Source organism: Salmo salar, chromosome 09 (genome assembly GCF_965601325.2).
Source record: "Salmo salar chromosome 09, fSalSal1, whole genome shotgun sequence".
Classification (NCBI taxonomy): Eukaryota; Metazoa; Chordata; class Actinopteri; order Salmoniformes; family Salmonidae; genus Salmo; species Salmo salar.
In genome coordinates this window covers 97,915,448-97,929,902 of record NC_138299.1, presented here as the reverse complement: position 1 = coordinate 97,929,902, position 14,455 = coordinate 97,915,448, and the positions used below count along the sequence as shown (strand labels likewise).

Here is a 14,455-nt window from a genome sequence, read left to right as displayed (position 1 = left end):
CTATTTTTGTTTCATCAGACGAGAGGACATTTCTCCGAAAAGTACGATCTTTGTCCCCATGTGCAGTTGCAAACCGTAGTCTGGCTTTTTTATGGTGGTTTTGGAGCAGTGGCTTCTTCCTTGCTGACCGGCCTTTCAGGTTGTGTCGATATAGATACTTTTGTACCCATTTCCTCCAGCATCTTTACAAGGTCCTTTGCTGTTCTTCTGGGATTGATTTGCACTTTTCGCACCAAAGTACGTTCATCTCTAGGAGACAGAACAAGTCTTCTTTCTGAGCGGTATGACGACTGCGTGGTCCCATGGTGTTAATATTTGCGTACCATTGTTTGTACAGATGAAAGTGGTACCTTCAGACGTTTGAGAATTGCTCCCAAAGATGAACCAGACTTGTGTAGGTCTACAATTTGTTTTCTGAGGTCTTTGCTGATTTTCACATGATGTCAAGCAAAGAGGCACTGAGTTTGAAGGTAGGCTTTGAAATACATCCACAGGTACACCTCCAATTGACTCAAATGATGTCAATTAGCCTATCAGAAGCTTCTAAAGCCATGACATAATTTTCCGGAATTTCCCAAGCTGTTTAAAGGCCCAGTCAACTTCGTGTATGTAAACTTCTGACCCACTGGAATTGTGATACAGTGAAATAATCGGTCTGTAAACAATTGTTGGAAAAATTACTTGTGTCATGCACAAAGTAGACGTCCTAACCGACTTGCCAAAAGTATAGTTTGTTAACAAGAAATTTGTGGAGTGGTTGAAAAATGAGTTTTAATGACTCCAACCTAAGTGTATGTAAACTTCCGACTTCAACTGTATGAGGTTGGAATAATACTGTGAAATTGTGAAAAGCGCGGGTTTAAAAGACCACCTGAAATTTCTGCCTGTTTTGATGGGATGAAATTTTGGCCTGCCTGGTGACATCACCAGGTGGTAAATTAGTTAGTCCAATAAAGAGTTCCAAAACCTTTCAGTTTTCCCCTCCTTACTCAGACCACTCCCAGACAGTCCTAGCAAATTCATGCTTGAGAAATTGCTCTTTGCTAAGAAGCTATTTTTGTTTATTTTTGTTTCTTTTAAATTGAAAACAATAACAGTAGGGTACGTAATTGTTACCTAGAAATGACTTGATATTGATATACAGACTGTTGAATTGGACCTGTAACCAGGTCAGCACTCAATGAGTCACGATCAAATGATAATGACCTTCAGTGTAAAACCTGTGACTACTACGATCAAATGATAATGACTACTACGCAATACAAGGTAACTAAGTCACCTTTAATTTTCTCAACTCCTTTCAGTTTGCCAATCTTTCCTTCGATAGTGGTGGTGCAGGACAGACAGACCATGCCCTCGATACCCATCTTCACCTGTGAGGAGATGGCCGGGGCTGGGACAGGGGATAAACCTGGGACCAGGGCTGGGACAGGGGCTGGGACAGGAGCTAAACCTGGGACCAGGGCTGGGACAGAGGCTGGGACAAGGGATAAACCTGGGACCAGGGCTGGGACAGAGGCTGGGACAGGGTCTGGGACAGGGGATAAACCTGGGACCAGGGCTGGGACAGAGGCTGGGACAGGGACTAAACCTGGGACCAGGGCTGGGACAGAGGCTGGGACAGGGGCTAAACCTGGGACCAGGGCTGGGATAGAGGCTGGGACAGGGGCTAAACCTGGGACTAGGGCTGGGACAGAGGCTGGGACAGGGTCTGGGACTGAGACTAGGGATTCCTCTGTAGGGACCTCCAGGAAGGAGGCCAAGCTACTAACCACCTCCCCCAGCTGCAGTGCACCGATCAGGGCAGGGATGAAGGTAATGGACACCCCCCTCTGGTCCTTGTTCTCCTGGACCTCCAGGACCCCCTGGAGCTGAGCTAGCCTGGCCAGAGCCTCCTGTTGGGCCTCGGGGGTGAGAAGGGCTGGGGTGGGGAACAGCTGGGTGTCTGTGGGGACCTCGGAGGCTGTGGTAGTGTCTGAGAGGATGGAGTCAAACCCCATGTCTTCGATGGCCTCCGCCAGGGACTCTGGGGTGTGTTGACTGTGGTCGAAGATGATGCTGGCATTCTTCAGCTCCAGAGACACCTACCAGAAAATATGTATGTCAAACAAACTGAAGAATGAAAACACCTTATACTGTATCAACAGAAGTGACAGTGTAATTCCAATGTACAGTAATGCAGTTTCTAAAACAAGGCCTTGAAACTAAATAGAATTATATCGCAGCCATAAAATTGTCATGTCACGGTTACTGTGTAACGATTCTTTATTTTTAATTTACTTTTCTCCCCAATTTCGTGGTATCCAATTGGTAGTTACATCGCTGCAACTCCCGTACGGACTCGGGAGAGGCGAAGGTCGAGAGCCGTGCGTCCTCCTAAACACAACCCAATCAAGCCGCACTGCTTCTTGACACAATGTCCACTTAACCCGGAAGCCAGCCACACCAATGTGTCGGAGGAAACACCATGCACCTGGCGACTGTGTCAGCATGCACTGCGCCTGCCCCATTGGGCGAATTGTGCGCCGCCCCATGAGTCTCCCGATCATGGCCGGCTGCGACAGAGCCTGGACTTGAACCCAGAATCTCTAGTGGCACAGCTAGCACTGCAATGCAGTGCCTTAGACCACTGCGACACTCGGGAGGCCTGAAATCAGCACGATTCTGAGATTCATGGCATGGGCTGTAATCACATACACTGAGAGGGTTACTAAACCGTTACTAAGCAACAATCAATAGGACATAAAATCTATTCCACATAAACAAGTAGTCTGAAGATAATCCTCGTGAAACACAATGGATAAAGCCAAACTCCAGACCCCAGGTTATAACCTCCAACCAGGGGCTGTTTTTCATGGTCAGGTCACATGACCAGGATAAACTCCAGGCATATCATTCCAGGAAGGAGTGGCCTAACAGAGAGACATGGACATACACCTCAGCTTACAATCTATATAAAGAGGAGGAGTGCATTGACCTTCCAGCATGTTCCAGTAGCAATACAATGAACCCATTGCTCTCCCTGACACAGACACACACACACACACACACACGATTAACTGACGCCATCACCTGACCACTCAGCCCTGACTGAACTGCGAGTTAAAAACACAGGAGGGAAGTGTGTATGCACAGATGCCAGAGATGATCTATGTTTTCCTAGGTGTGTGTGTGTGTGTGTGTGTGTGTCTGTGTCAGGGAGAGAGCGAGAGTGAAAAAGAGAGAGAGACCGTCCTTTCCTCATACAGTTTCATTTAACTTTGACACTAGTAAAACAAACTATCCTATAGGCCTAAAGTCCACATGAAACAAAAATCTATTAAACCCTACCTTAAAGGTCATGTACTGTTCTTTACAATAACACACATTAACGTCCCCCTTGTAAGGAATGAATGACATTTACGACCCTCTGTCTGCTACCCTCCAGCCAGTTATCGACCCACAATGACCAATGACAGTCCTGTAAAGACCAGCTGTCTGTCAGGAACAACGCCGTCACATGGTATCCTCATTAACCTGTGCCTGAGGGGTAAACACACAGAGAAGGCCACATCTACTGCCATCTAGAACGTTCTCAGAGCTGCTACACAGAATTACGGATCACTGTTAATCTTCAATTAAGCTATATAAACCAGCCAACCCCTTAGGGGAGAGGAGGAGGTGAGGTTAAATCCCAAATGGCACCCTATTCCCTAAATAGTTGAACCTATGGGCCCTGGTCAAAAGTAGTACACTATGTAGGGCATAGGGTGAGATTTGTGATGCAGCCTGGAAATCAGCCAGGATATTGAGTTGGGTGACATTTGTCAAATGAAATACAAATGATGGTTGGTAACATATAAATAGGAAGCGTTATTGCTGCCTTCTAAATTCTAGCTAGTTAGTTTCCCATCTAGTTTTTATAATGTTCTGAAACCTGTTTTTACATTATTATTATAATTTTTTAGCAAACTCAGCTATTTTACATTTCTGGAAATTGTACAATGGTGTCAAGTCTATGTTAGAAATGCAGACTTGGCAGTTCGAAGACATTCTGTTTCAAAGTTCAAAGGTGACATTGATGAACACAAAGCTTTAAGGGTGAAAACATCCAACTGATTTTACAGGATCTGAAGGATGTGTAGGTTTACATGTTACACATAGACCTATCCTATCGTTGTTTCCCAGATCGGCGCCTATTCCTGGACTAAAAATCATAATGACTGGAGTCCCTATGTGTATACCGGACCCACCTTGATGTGTACGACTCCAGGCAGACCCCCAATGCGCTGCTCAATAGACTGAACACAGGAACCACAGGTCATCCCCTCTACACCCAGACATACTGAGCTCAGCTTGGCCTTCAGCGTCATGGTGAGTCCTTAGTCTGGGAACCAACAAGGAAATAGCATGGTTAAACAAAGAAAATAGTTCACATTTCAGAAAGAATACAAGCAGGTCAGAGACTACTTCTGAGCGCATGACAAGTATCTTGTTTCCCACGGTGAGAGAGAAAAAGAAAACAGGGCAGTAAATATTACATTAGGGCTGACCCCATTTAGTGGACTGGTCCATTGTTTAGTCGATGGGGTGTTGGTCAACCAAGATTTCTTTAGTCGAGCAGTACCAAAAAATACCCCCCTCCCAAAACATCATGGTGTATAAGACACCTGTCTGATTGGACTGATCCATTACGGAGGCCGTGGGGGTGGCACAGTCCATAAGTCTAAGACGTGCTACTGAACATTTATATGGTTATATTAGGTAAGAACAATGACACAACACTAATATCATCTATATTATAACTGATGTGGTTTCTCAAGCGTTGGATAGCGGTCTCTGTCCGCGGTTCTGAAACATCAGTGGGCTGTTGAATTGGCACCTTTTCCTAGACCATGTTGCTATGTGAATAATAGCTAAGTTAACAAGCCTTACCGGTATTGAGAACAATGTGGCGGAGGCAGCAGCGAAGTTAGAGGACGAGAAAACAGCCCTTGCCTTAACTGTCAAAGAAAAGTGAAGAGAGAGGAAACCAACTTAATTTAAACTCAGTTTCACAATTTCTGACATTTAATCCTAGTAAAAATTCCCTGTCTTAGGTCAGTTAGGATCACCACTTTATTTTAAGAATGTGAAATGTCAGAATAATAGTAGAGAGAATGATTTATTTCAGCTTTTATTTCTTTCAACACATTCCCAGTGGGTCAGAAGTTTACATACACTCAATTAGTATTTGGTAGCATTGCCGTTAAATTGTTTAACTTGGGACAAACATTTCGGGTAGCCTTCCACAAGCTTCCCACAATAAGTTGGGTGAATTTTGGCCCATTCCTCCTGACAGAGCTGGTGTAACTGAGTCAGGTTTGTAGGCCTCCTTGCTCGCAAACGCTTTTTCAGTTCTACCCACACATTTTCTATAGGATTGAGGTCAGGGCTTTGTAACGGCCACTCCAATACCTTGACTTTGTTGTCCTTAAGCCATTTTGCCACAACTTTGGAAGTATGCTTGGGGTCATTGTCCATTTGGAAGACCCATTCGTCATCAAGCTCTAACTTCCTGACTGATGTCTTGAGATGTTGCTGCAATATATCCACATAATTTTTTTTCCTCACAATGCCATCTATTTTGTGAAGTGCACCAGTCCCTCCTGCAGCAAAGCACCCCCACAACATGGTGCAGCCACTCCCGTGCTTCACGGTTGAGATGGTGTTCTTCGGCTTGCAAGCCTCCCCCTTTTTCCTCCAAACATAACGATGGTCATTTTGGCCAAACAGTTCTATTTTTGTTTCATCAGACCAGAGGACATTTCTCCAAAAAGTACGATCTTTGTCCCCATGTGCAGTTGCAAACCGTAGTCTGCCTTTTTTATGGCCGTTTTAGAGCAGTGGCTTCTTACTTGCTGAGCGGCCTTTCAGGTTATGTCGATATAGGACTCGTTTTACTGTGGATATAGATATTTTTGTACCTTTTTCCTCCAGAATCTTCCCCTACTGCCTTTGCTGTTGTTCTTGGATTGATTTGCACGTTTCGCACCAAAGTACGTTCATCTCTAGGAGACAGAACACGTCTCCTTCCTGAGCGGTATGACGGCTGTGTGGTCCCATGGTGTTTATATTTGCGTACTATTGTTTGTACAGATGAACGTGGTACCTTCAGGCGATTGGAAATTGCTCCCAAGGATGAACCAGACTTGTGGAGGTCTACAATTTGTTTTCTGAGGTCTTGGCTGATTTCTTTTGATTTTCCCATGATGTCAAGCAAAGAGGCACCGAGTTTGAAGGTAGGCCTTGAAATACATCCACAGGTACACCTACAATTGACTCACATGATGTCAGTTAGCCTATCAGAAGCTTCTAAAGCCATGACATCATTTTCTGGAATTTTCCAAGCTGTTTAAAAGGCACAGTCAACTTAGTGTATGTAAACTTCTGACCCACTGGAATTGTGATACAGTGAATTATAAGTGAAATAATCTGTCTGTAAACAATTGTTGGAAAAATTACTTGTGTCATGCGCAAAGTAGATGTCCTAACCGACTTGCCAAAAGTATAGTTTGTTAACAAGAAATTTGTGGAGTGGTTGAAAAATGAGTTTTAATGACTCCAACCTAAGTGTATGTAAACTTCAGACTTCAACTGTATATCTACAGAAATAAGACGGACCCTGTTTCTGTTGCCTGTTTGAGTGTTTGTTTAATAGCCTACATCGGTGGGAATCACCCTGAGCACCAAGCCTCACGCAACCACAACATGTTGGATAAACAATTTCACAAATTCATCCGTTTTTAATCTTTGCTATACTGTAATAAAGGCTTTACACTTTTTTTGTTAGAACAGCCTCTCTGGTATAATTTATTTAGTGTTGTTTACACTGTTCCAAATTGTCAGAAAAAAATATATTAATAATAACCCTCCTTTTCTTGATCTCATTCTTATTGTTATTATTATTATTATTATTATTATGATGATCATCATCATTATAATAATAAGTAATGTCATTATAATTAGTAAGCTTATAGAACAGCCTGGTATGGCCACCATTGAGCTATAGGCCTAACAGCGCATTCTGTTCAGTCTTAATACCGTAACTTACTTAGGCCTATATTTCAATACTTTTATATAGGCTACTGTATTAATCAATCATTTATTTGTTCATGTCATCACAAGTCATTAATGATAAAGCGCCCCTTGAATTATTAGCGTAAACAATAAATAAACCGTTCCATTTTATAAATTGCATTCACGAATGAATGTGACTGTTTTTAGTCTTTGCTGTAATAAAGGCTTCACAAAAAAAACATAATTTATTTAGTGTTGCTTACATTGCTCCAAATGGTCAGGTAAATTATATTGTTATCTAATAGCAGCTGTTTGGCACACATAATACGCATGCAGCGCTTGCTCCTTAACTTCTTTATCTCCAGTATTTTCCACAACTAGTCAAATGTATTCCACACATCTGACTTCCCCTTTACCGCCTGAGCAACCAGTAAACATTCCCGTTTCGAGTATATTTGACACATCCTCTGCCTTTATTTTGCTTTCATATGTGTTACGGTGTTCGGAGATCTTTGTGGGCCATACTCGGCCTTGTCTCAGGATGGTAAGTTGGTGGTTGAAGATATCCCTCTAGTGGTGTGGGGGCTGTGCTTTGGCAAAGTAGGTGGGGTTATATCCTGCCTGCTTGGCCCTGTCCGGGGATCTTGGCCCTGTCGTCGCACGGGGCCACAGTGTCTCCCGACCCCTCCTGTCTCAGCCTACAGTATTTACGCTGCAGTAGTTTGTGTGTCGGGGGGCTAGGGTCAGTCTGTTATATCTGGAGTATTTCTCCTGTCTTATCCGGTGTCCTGTGTGAATTTAAATATGCTCACTCTAATTCTCTATTTCTTTCTTGGAGGACCTGAGCCCTAGGACCATGCCTCAGGACTAGCTGGCCTGATGACTCCTTGCTGTCCCCAGTCCACCAGGCCATGCTGCTGCTCCAGTTTCAACTGTTCTGCCTGCGGCTATGGAACCGTGACCTGTTCACCTGTCCCAGACCTGCTGTTTTCAACTCTCTAGAGACAGCAGGAGCGGTAGAGATACTCTGAATGATCGGCTATGAAAAGCCAACTTACATTTACTCCTGAGGTGCTGACGTGTTGCACCCTCGACAACCACTATGATGATGATGATGATGATGATGATGATGATTATTATTAGACCCTGCTGGTCATCTATGAACATTTGAACATCTTGGCCATGTTCTGTTATAATCTCCAGCCGGTACAGCCAGAAGAGGACTGGCCACCCCTCATAGCCTGGTTCCTCTCTAGGTTTCTTCCTAGGTTCTGGCCTTTCTAGGGAGTTTTTTCCTAGCCACCGTGCTTCTACACCTGCATTGCTTGCAGTTTGGGGTTTTAGGCTGGGTTTCTGTACAGAACTTTGACATCAGCTGATGTAAGAAGGGCTTTATAAATACATTTGATTGATTGATACTATGGCTATTTGATCATAATGTAGGCATACCAGAGTGGCCTACCATAAAAAACAATGGAGAGAATGTCTCCCATAACATTTTAACATGGAATTAGCTGTTCAATCATTCAGTCTACAGTATCAGCCAATGTGTGGTGTTCAATGTAGGTCTACATTCCTTGAGACTTTTGAAAAAACACGCATGGCTTGACATTAACCTGTTTATTTACTTGTCCTTCAGACAAGGAGGCGACTGAAAATGTTGTGTTGTTTGATGCAAGAAACTACTTTACAAAATAAAATGCATCATTATTCCCATAGCATTATTACAGAGAATCAGACAAATTATGCTACCCTCTGCCTGTAGCCTACTTAGCTTATTCAAGCCCATCTCAAAATACAACACTGCCCCTTTAAGACATAAAAAAACTCCTTCACTGACTTGTTTTTCAAAGATGTCCAGAAATGCACACATTTTGTAGGAAGCAATCACTCCCCCCATTGTTGACTACACATGATCTATAACTGGGCTAATAACTCGAAGGATATGAACACATGTACACACTCTGGCTTTGATCTCAAAACAAGTGCATCTACTGACGACCGCTCATGCTGTAAACACAGTCCAGTTCAAAGTGAATGGCACAGATCCATATATGGCAATGGTCTATTTGCATATAAGCCTACCACAGCTCTGATTGGTTATGGTGCACTGGTCTGTTTACAGTACAGGCCTGAGTCGTGCCTGTCAATGCAATAGAATCCTACTCCGATCCATTCTGCCTACAACAACATCTCTTGCAAAGTTAGTTTTGCATACTAAGTCTTGCATAGTTTGGTTTGTTTCGGGTATGTTACATTGAAAGTGGCTAATAATACGTTGATTCGATCACAATTTCCACAGTAAAGGGAAACGTTGATAGTGTTAACTAACGGGGACAACTGAGTCAAGTTCAATCCCGTGCTTCGCCCGCATGCAGCTTAGAGGGAACATTGGCTACAAGGAACCTACCTAGTTAGCTATCTCTTGTTATAATTCATATAATGACATAAAGGATGTTTATATAGTGAATGGAATCCTATCCGTACCCCCAAGCCATAATAGATGATCACGACTGACAAGACAGGTGGGTCACTGTATGCGCAATTTGGACACCTCTAGGGCTGTCAGGACTAGCTACCTCAGACAAGTTACATCATAGGACTCCTCTAGGTTAGCTAGTCATGGCAGGAAAGTCCTTTGGTTAGCTTTACGTAACATAGCTTAATAGTATTTTTGGGATTGGCATTTCTAACATTAAAGATGCAATATGCAGAAATCGCTCTGCCATTTCCTGGTTAGTAAAATAAGATGCAATATGCAGAAATCGCTCTGCCACAACCTCTCCCTCAATGTGAGCAAGACAAAGAAGATAATCGTGGACTACAGGAAAAGGTGGGCCGAACAGGCCCTCATTAACATCGACGGGGCTGTAGTGGAGCAGGTCGAGAGTTTCAAGTTCCTTGGTGTCCACATCACCAAGACAGTTGTGAAGAGGGCACAACAAAACCTATTCCCCCTCAGGAGACTGAAAAGATTTGGCATGGGTCCCCAGATCCTCAAAATGTTCAAAATCTGCACCATCGAGAGCATCTGACTGGTTGCATCACCGCCTGGTATAGCAACTGCTTCGCATCTGATCGTAAGGCGCTACAGAGGGTTGTGCATATTGGCCCAGTACATCACTGGGGCCAAGCTTCCTGCCATCCAGGACCTATATAATAGGTGTGTCAGAGGAAAGCCCATAAAACTGTCAGAGACACCAGTCACCCAAGCGTTTTCTCTGCTACCTCACGGCAAGAGATAACAGAGCGCCAAGTCTAAGACCAAAAGGCTCCTTAACAGCTTCTACCCCCAAGCCATAAGACTGCTGAACAATTAATCAAATGGCCACCGGACTATTTACATTGACACCCCCCTCCCCTCAATTTGATTTGTACACTGCTGCTACTCGCTGTTTATTATCTATGCCTAGTCACTTCACCCCTACCTACAGGTGGGTAATTCTGCAACTACAAGAACTTCTATGTCCTCAGGCTCAATTTTGGGGATTTTATAAAAAATCTGCATAATTTCCATCACAGTCATTTCCATCACAAACTTAACTGTGATGGAAATGACAGAACGTGGTGGAAATGACAGAAATCCATTATGTTATTACTTTTAGTTTAGGCTTTTTTAATCATGTTTTAAATTACTTTAATCTAGAAAATAGCTCCAAGGTGTGCATAATTGGAAAACGTAAGTAGTACTTCTTTATTTTTAGAAGATGCCACATAGGACAGCACAGAGGTCACAGACATAAAAACAAAATAAAAAATGATCCTATACGATACCAGGAACATCTGCAAAAAGACAGGGAGAGATACTGGAAGAAAAAAGAGAGGGGAGAAGTGATATCTATCTCTGAGCTTACAAAGCGAGAACAAAGAAGCAAGAGATGGCAATGAAAATGTAACCAACGGAATAGAAGACAGACTTTAAAGAGAATGGTTACAATGGAGACCTACCCATCAGGCACCACACCACCTCAGTCACCAGATGACTTGCTGCCAGAATATGAGGCTAACATACCTGCCCCTAACTTACCTGCCCCTGATGCACACCCTGATACCCCTTCCTCATCGTCTGCAACAGGAATGAGAAGTCTAATATTTGCTGGAAGGAAAAAGGTTGGAAGAGGTCGCTCAAAAACAGAGATCTTTGCATGACAAATGTCAAACCTGATAAAGCTTAACGGAAAACTGAGAAATACAAAAAAAGGAATGATCAACGGATGAAGAAAATAGATAGACAAGATTCCCCAAAGACAAAACAGAAAATGAAGGGAACTCTGAAGAACTTGAAAAGGATTTTATTGTTTCAAAATGCCATCATTGCAGAGTTAAAGCAAAAGTATCAAAAAATGCACAGTGCCAAGGACAAACAAGTGGCTTCAAAAAAGTTCAGAGGCAACATCCTGAGAGAGTATGGCCTGGTCAAAGCTGCAAACAGAGAATTTGGATTTTCAGCTAAAGCATTGAGGGCAAATGAAAACAGGCCAACAAGTATTCAATACTCCAGGAAAAATCAGTGTAACATAATTAGCACAGCCACAGAGAAAAATCACTAGATTCTATCAACGTGATGACAACAGGGAAAAAGGACACAGAGGAACAAGAACAAAAATCAGAAGCGCTTCTTGAATGACACAATTCAGAACCTTTATCAGGATTTTAAGAGGGAATATTCAGAGATTAAAAATGTCCTATGAATTCTTTAAAATGCATCCTTTTTGGGTTGTCAAGCCAACAGTCCAGGATAGGGACACATGCCTCTGAAAAACCCACGCCAACCTCCAGTACATGGTGGACAAACTACAGCATCACAAAGTGATCAGCTGCAGCAACAATGAGAACCTTATTGAGTCTTTGTGCTGTGAGAACCTGAAGAAAGAGTGCATGTACACAGAGTTCTCCCTTTGTCAAGCAAAGTAGCTTAAAACATCTGACTTTGATGAGGGTGAGCAGACATGGTGGTTTGAGTGGAAAAACAAAGCTGAAGAGAGAGTGAAGGAAAAATAAAGAGGGGAAACATGGAGAAGTTCACTGTACATTTGACAGTAAAAGAAAAGATGTGTGGCACACTGCATATTCTACTGGAGGACCTTTCCAAAGGATTGAAAGAGAAGTTGGTAACCATTGTAGAACATGTACAACTTTCGACACCAATACTCCAAACTGAAAGAATAAAAATAAATCTGCGGAAAGAGAAGATCATTGTGCATATTGACTTTTACATGTTCTACAATGGTTATTGTTCAAAATGTTTGCAATAAAATATTGTTTTCATACATAGATGTCATTTCCACCACACCTTGTCATTTCCACCACACCCATATGTTTAGGTAAATGAGTATATTATGTATAATTTACATTGACTGATTTGTTTTAGATATGGAAATCATATGGCTGTTATCATCATCTCACAAAAAGGTTGGGTGGAAATATCTTATTTTTTAATGATAAATAAATATGTTCAGCTGTCACAAAGGCAAGTTTATACATTCAGGACGTTGTGTTGAATTATTCATTTTAGGAAGACCTTAAAAAGCACCTAAAATAATATTCAATGCAAGTTAATGTACAAATGTATAAAAAAATGTGTTATAAAATAATTGTGTTATAAAATAATTGTATGATATTTCATTTTCAACTAAAATGGATGTTTAATGATGTGATGGAAATGACATTGGTCTATGGCTGTTTGAGAAAAAGGACGAAAATATATAAATTCCTGAATAGTACGATCGCAGCCATTATCAGATATTATTTCTAGACAAATCAAACACGATTATAATAATGGTAAAATGGTGTTTCAATACATTTAAATTTCTGAAAGCTTGCCGAGCCAAAGTGCCCGAAGTTGCAGAATCACCCAGGTACAAATTACCTCAACTAACCTGTACCCCGCACATTGACTTGTAACCCCTGTATATAGCCTCGTTATTGTTATTTTATTGTGTTACTTTAGTTTATTTAGTAAATATTTTCTTAACTCTTCTTGAACTGCACTGTTGATTAAGAGCTTGTAAGTAAGCATTTCACAGTAAGGTCTACACTTGTTGTATTCAGCGCATGTGACAAACAAAGTATGATTTCATTAGATTTTTGATTTGATTTCCTGGTTACTAAACTAATAGTTTATGTGACAAAACAAGCACTGTGAAATATATTTTCAATAACCAAAATTGTTGTATTTTCAGCTGTTTGAAGCTGGTGTACAAAACCGAAAGCAAAAGACGCAAAAACGAACTTTAAAGACGGGCAGTAAAGAATCAGCTCACATAGAACAGATCTACAACTTAGACTTGCTTTCAATGAAAATTACGTTTCTATAAGTTACATTTCTACTCACATTGGCTTAATAGAAAACTATGACACCACAGCAAATGCTCAGTAATTTATTTCCGTATGAGGTGCAATCTGTATTTTAAATCATAGCTATATTATATTAGCATAGCTAGCCCAATAATGGACTAAAGGAGCCTACGTTACCGGGGCGGCAGGGTAGCCTAGTGGTTAGAGCGTTGGACTTGTAACCGAAAGGTAGTTAAATAAAAATACTCGGACCTTAGCTGACAACTTTGGTTATTGAAATATATATTTCACATTGCTTGTTTTGTTACATGTTCATTTGGAAGATGCATTGGCTCTGGAAGCCAAAACAGCCAATACTCCATTTAAACTTGAATGGATTCTCAATTGCGTTACTGTTCTAGAAACATAGCTAAATACCTCTACTTTAAGATCACATCAAAAATAATTTCACGAATGCAAAATACACCGTGTACACTGATTTAACACAAGTTGCAGCCGACTTTATTTGTCCTCGGGGCTAAACTCCCCCATAAAGAAGACGCTTTCATCCAATGACTCCTATGTGTAATGTAATTGCAATAAATGTCATGATCAAGGGCTAGCTAGCTTTTAATTCTTTGGATCTGCTTTCCAGTCAAACACCAACAAACTGCTGTTAGCTACTAAACCTAGATAGCTATAAGTAGCTAAAGCAAACGCTATTTTCAAGACAAAACATGTCCAGATATTTACCTGTTTAACTAGAAGACAACCATGTAGCTAAGTTGAGATGTTGACGTTGCAAAAACGATATTCAGAGTTGTTAAGTGTGGAGAAAGTTGGCTTTCCTGGCTTGTTTTATTGCTAGCAAGTTTGTGGTCTCCTTATAGCCGCAACAAGTGCTGTACTACAGCTTGTATCTAAGTACAAGAACATTGACATGCCTTGTTTAGGGCGTCTATGTGTGGTTTTTCATGGTGACGTCACACGGTTCAAATTGCGGGCATCTGCGCAAGAGAGAGGAGGATGAGCTGTGAAGGGGACAGCATGTGATGAACTTGGGGGTACCTCTCAGTGGTGGGAAAAGTACCTAATCGTCATACTTGAGTAAAAGTAAAGAAACCTTAATATAAATGACTCA

General features: G+C 41.7%; 1 protein-coding gene across 2 annotated transcripts in view; it reads right to left on the bottom strand.

Annotated features, from left to right (window-relative positions):
* Positions 1–14,249, bottom strand: part of LOC106612249 (copper-transporting ATPase 1) — a 59,196-nt gene extending 44,947 nt beyond the window's left edge. Inside the window, exons 1-4 of one of the 2 annotated variants that reach the window (XM_045724210.2) lie at positions 14,068–14,249; positions 4,915–4,982; positions 4,233–4,366; positions 1,280–2,084 (exon numbers count right to left, since the gene is read on the bottom strand). In XM_045724210.2, the coding sequence (XP_045580166.2) occupies positions 1,280–2,084; positions 4,233–4,352 (925 nt within the window). In that variant the 5' untranslated portion in view covers positions 4,353–4,366; positions 4,915–4,982; positions 14,068–14,249. The remainder of the gene's footprint in view (positions 1–1,279; positions 2,085–4,232; positions 4,367–4,914; positions 4,983–14,067) is intronic. The other variant, XM_045724211.2, reaches the window with a different exon arrangement.
* Positions 14,250–14,455: the final 206 nt, after the last annotated feature.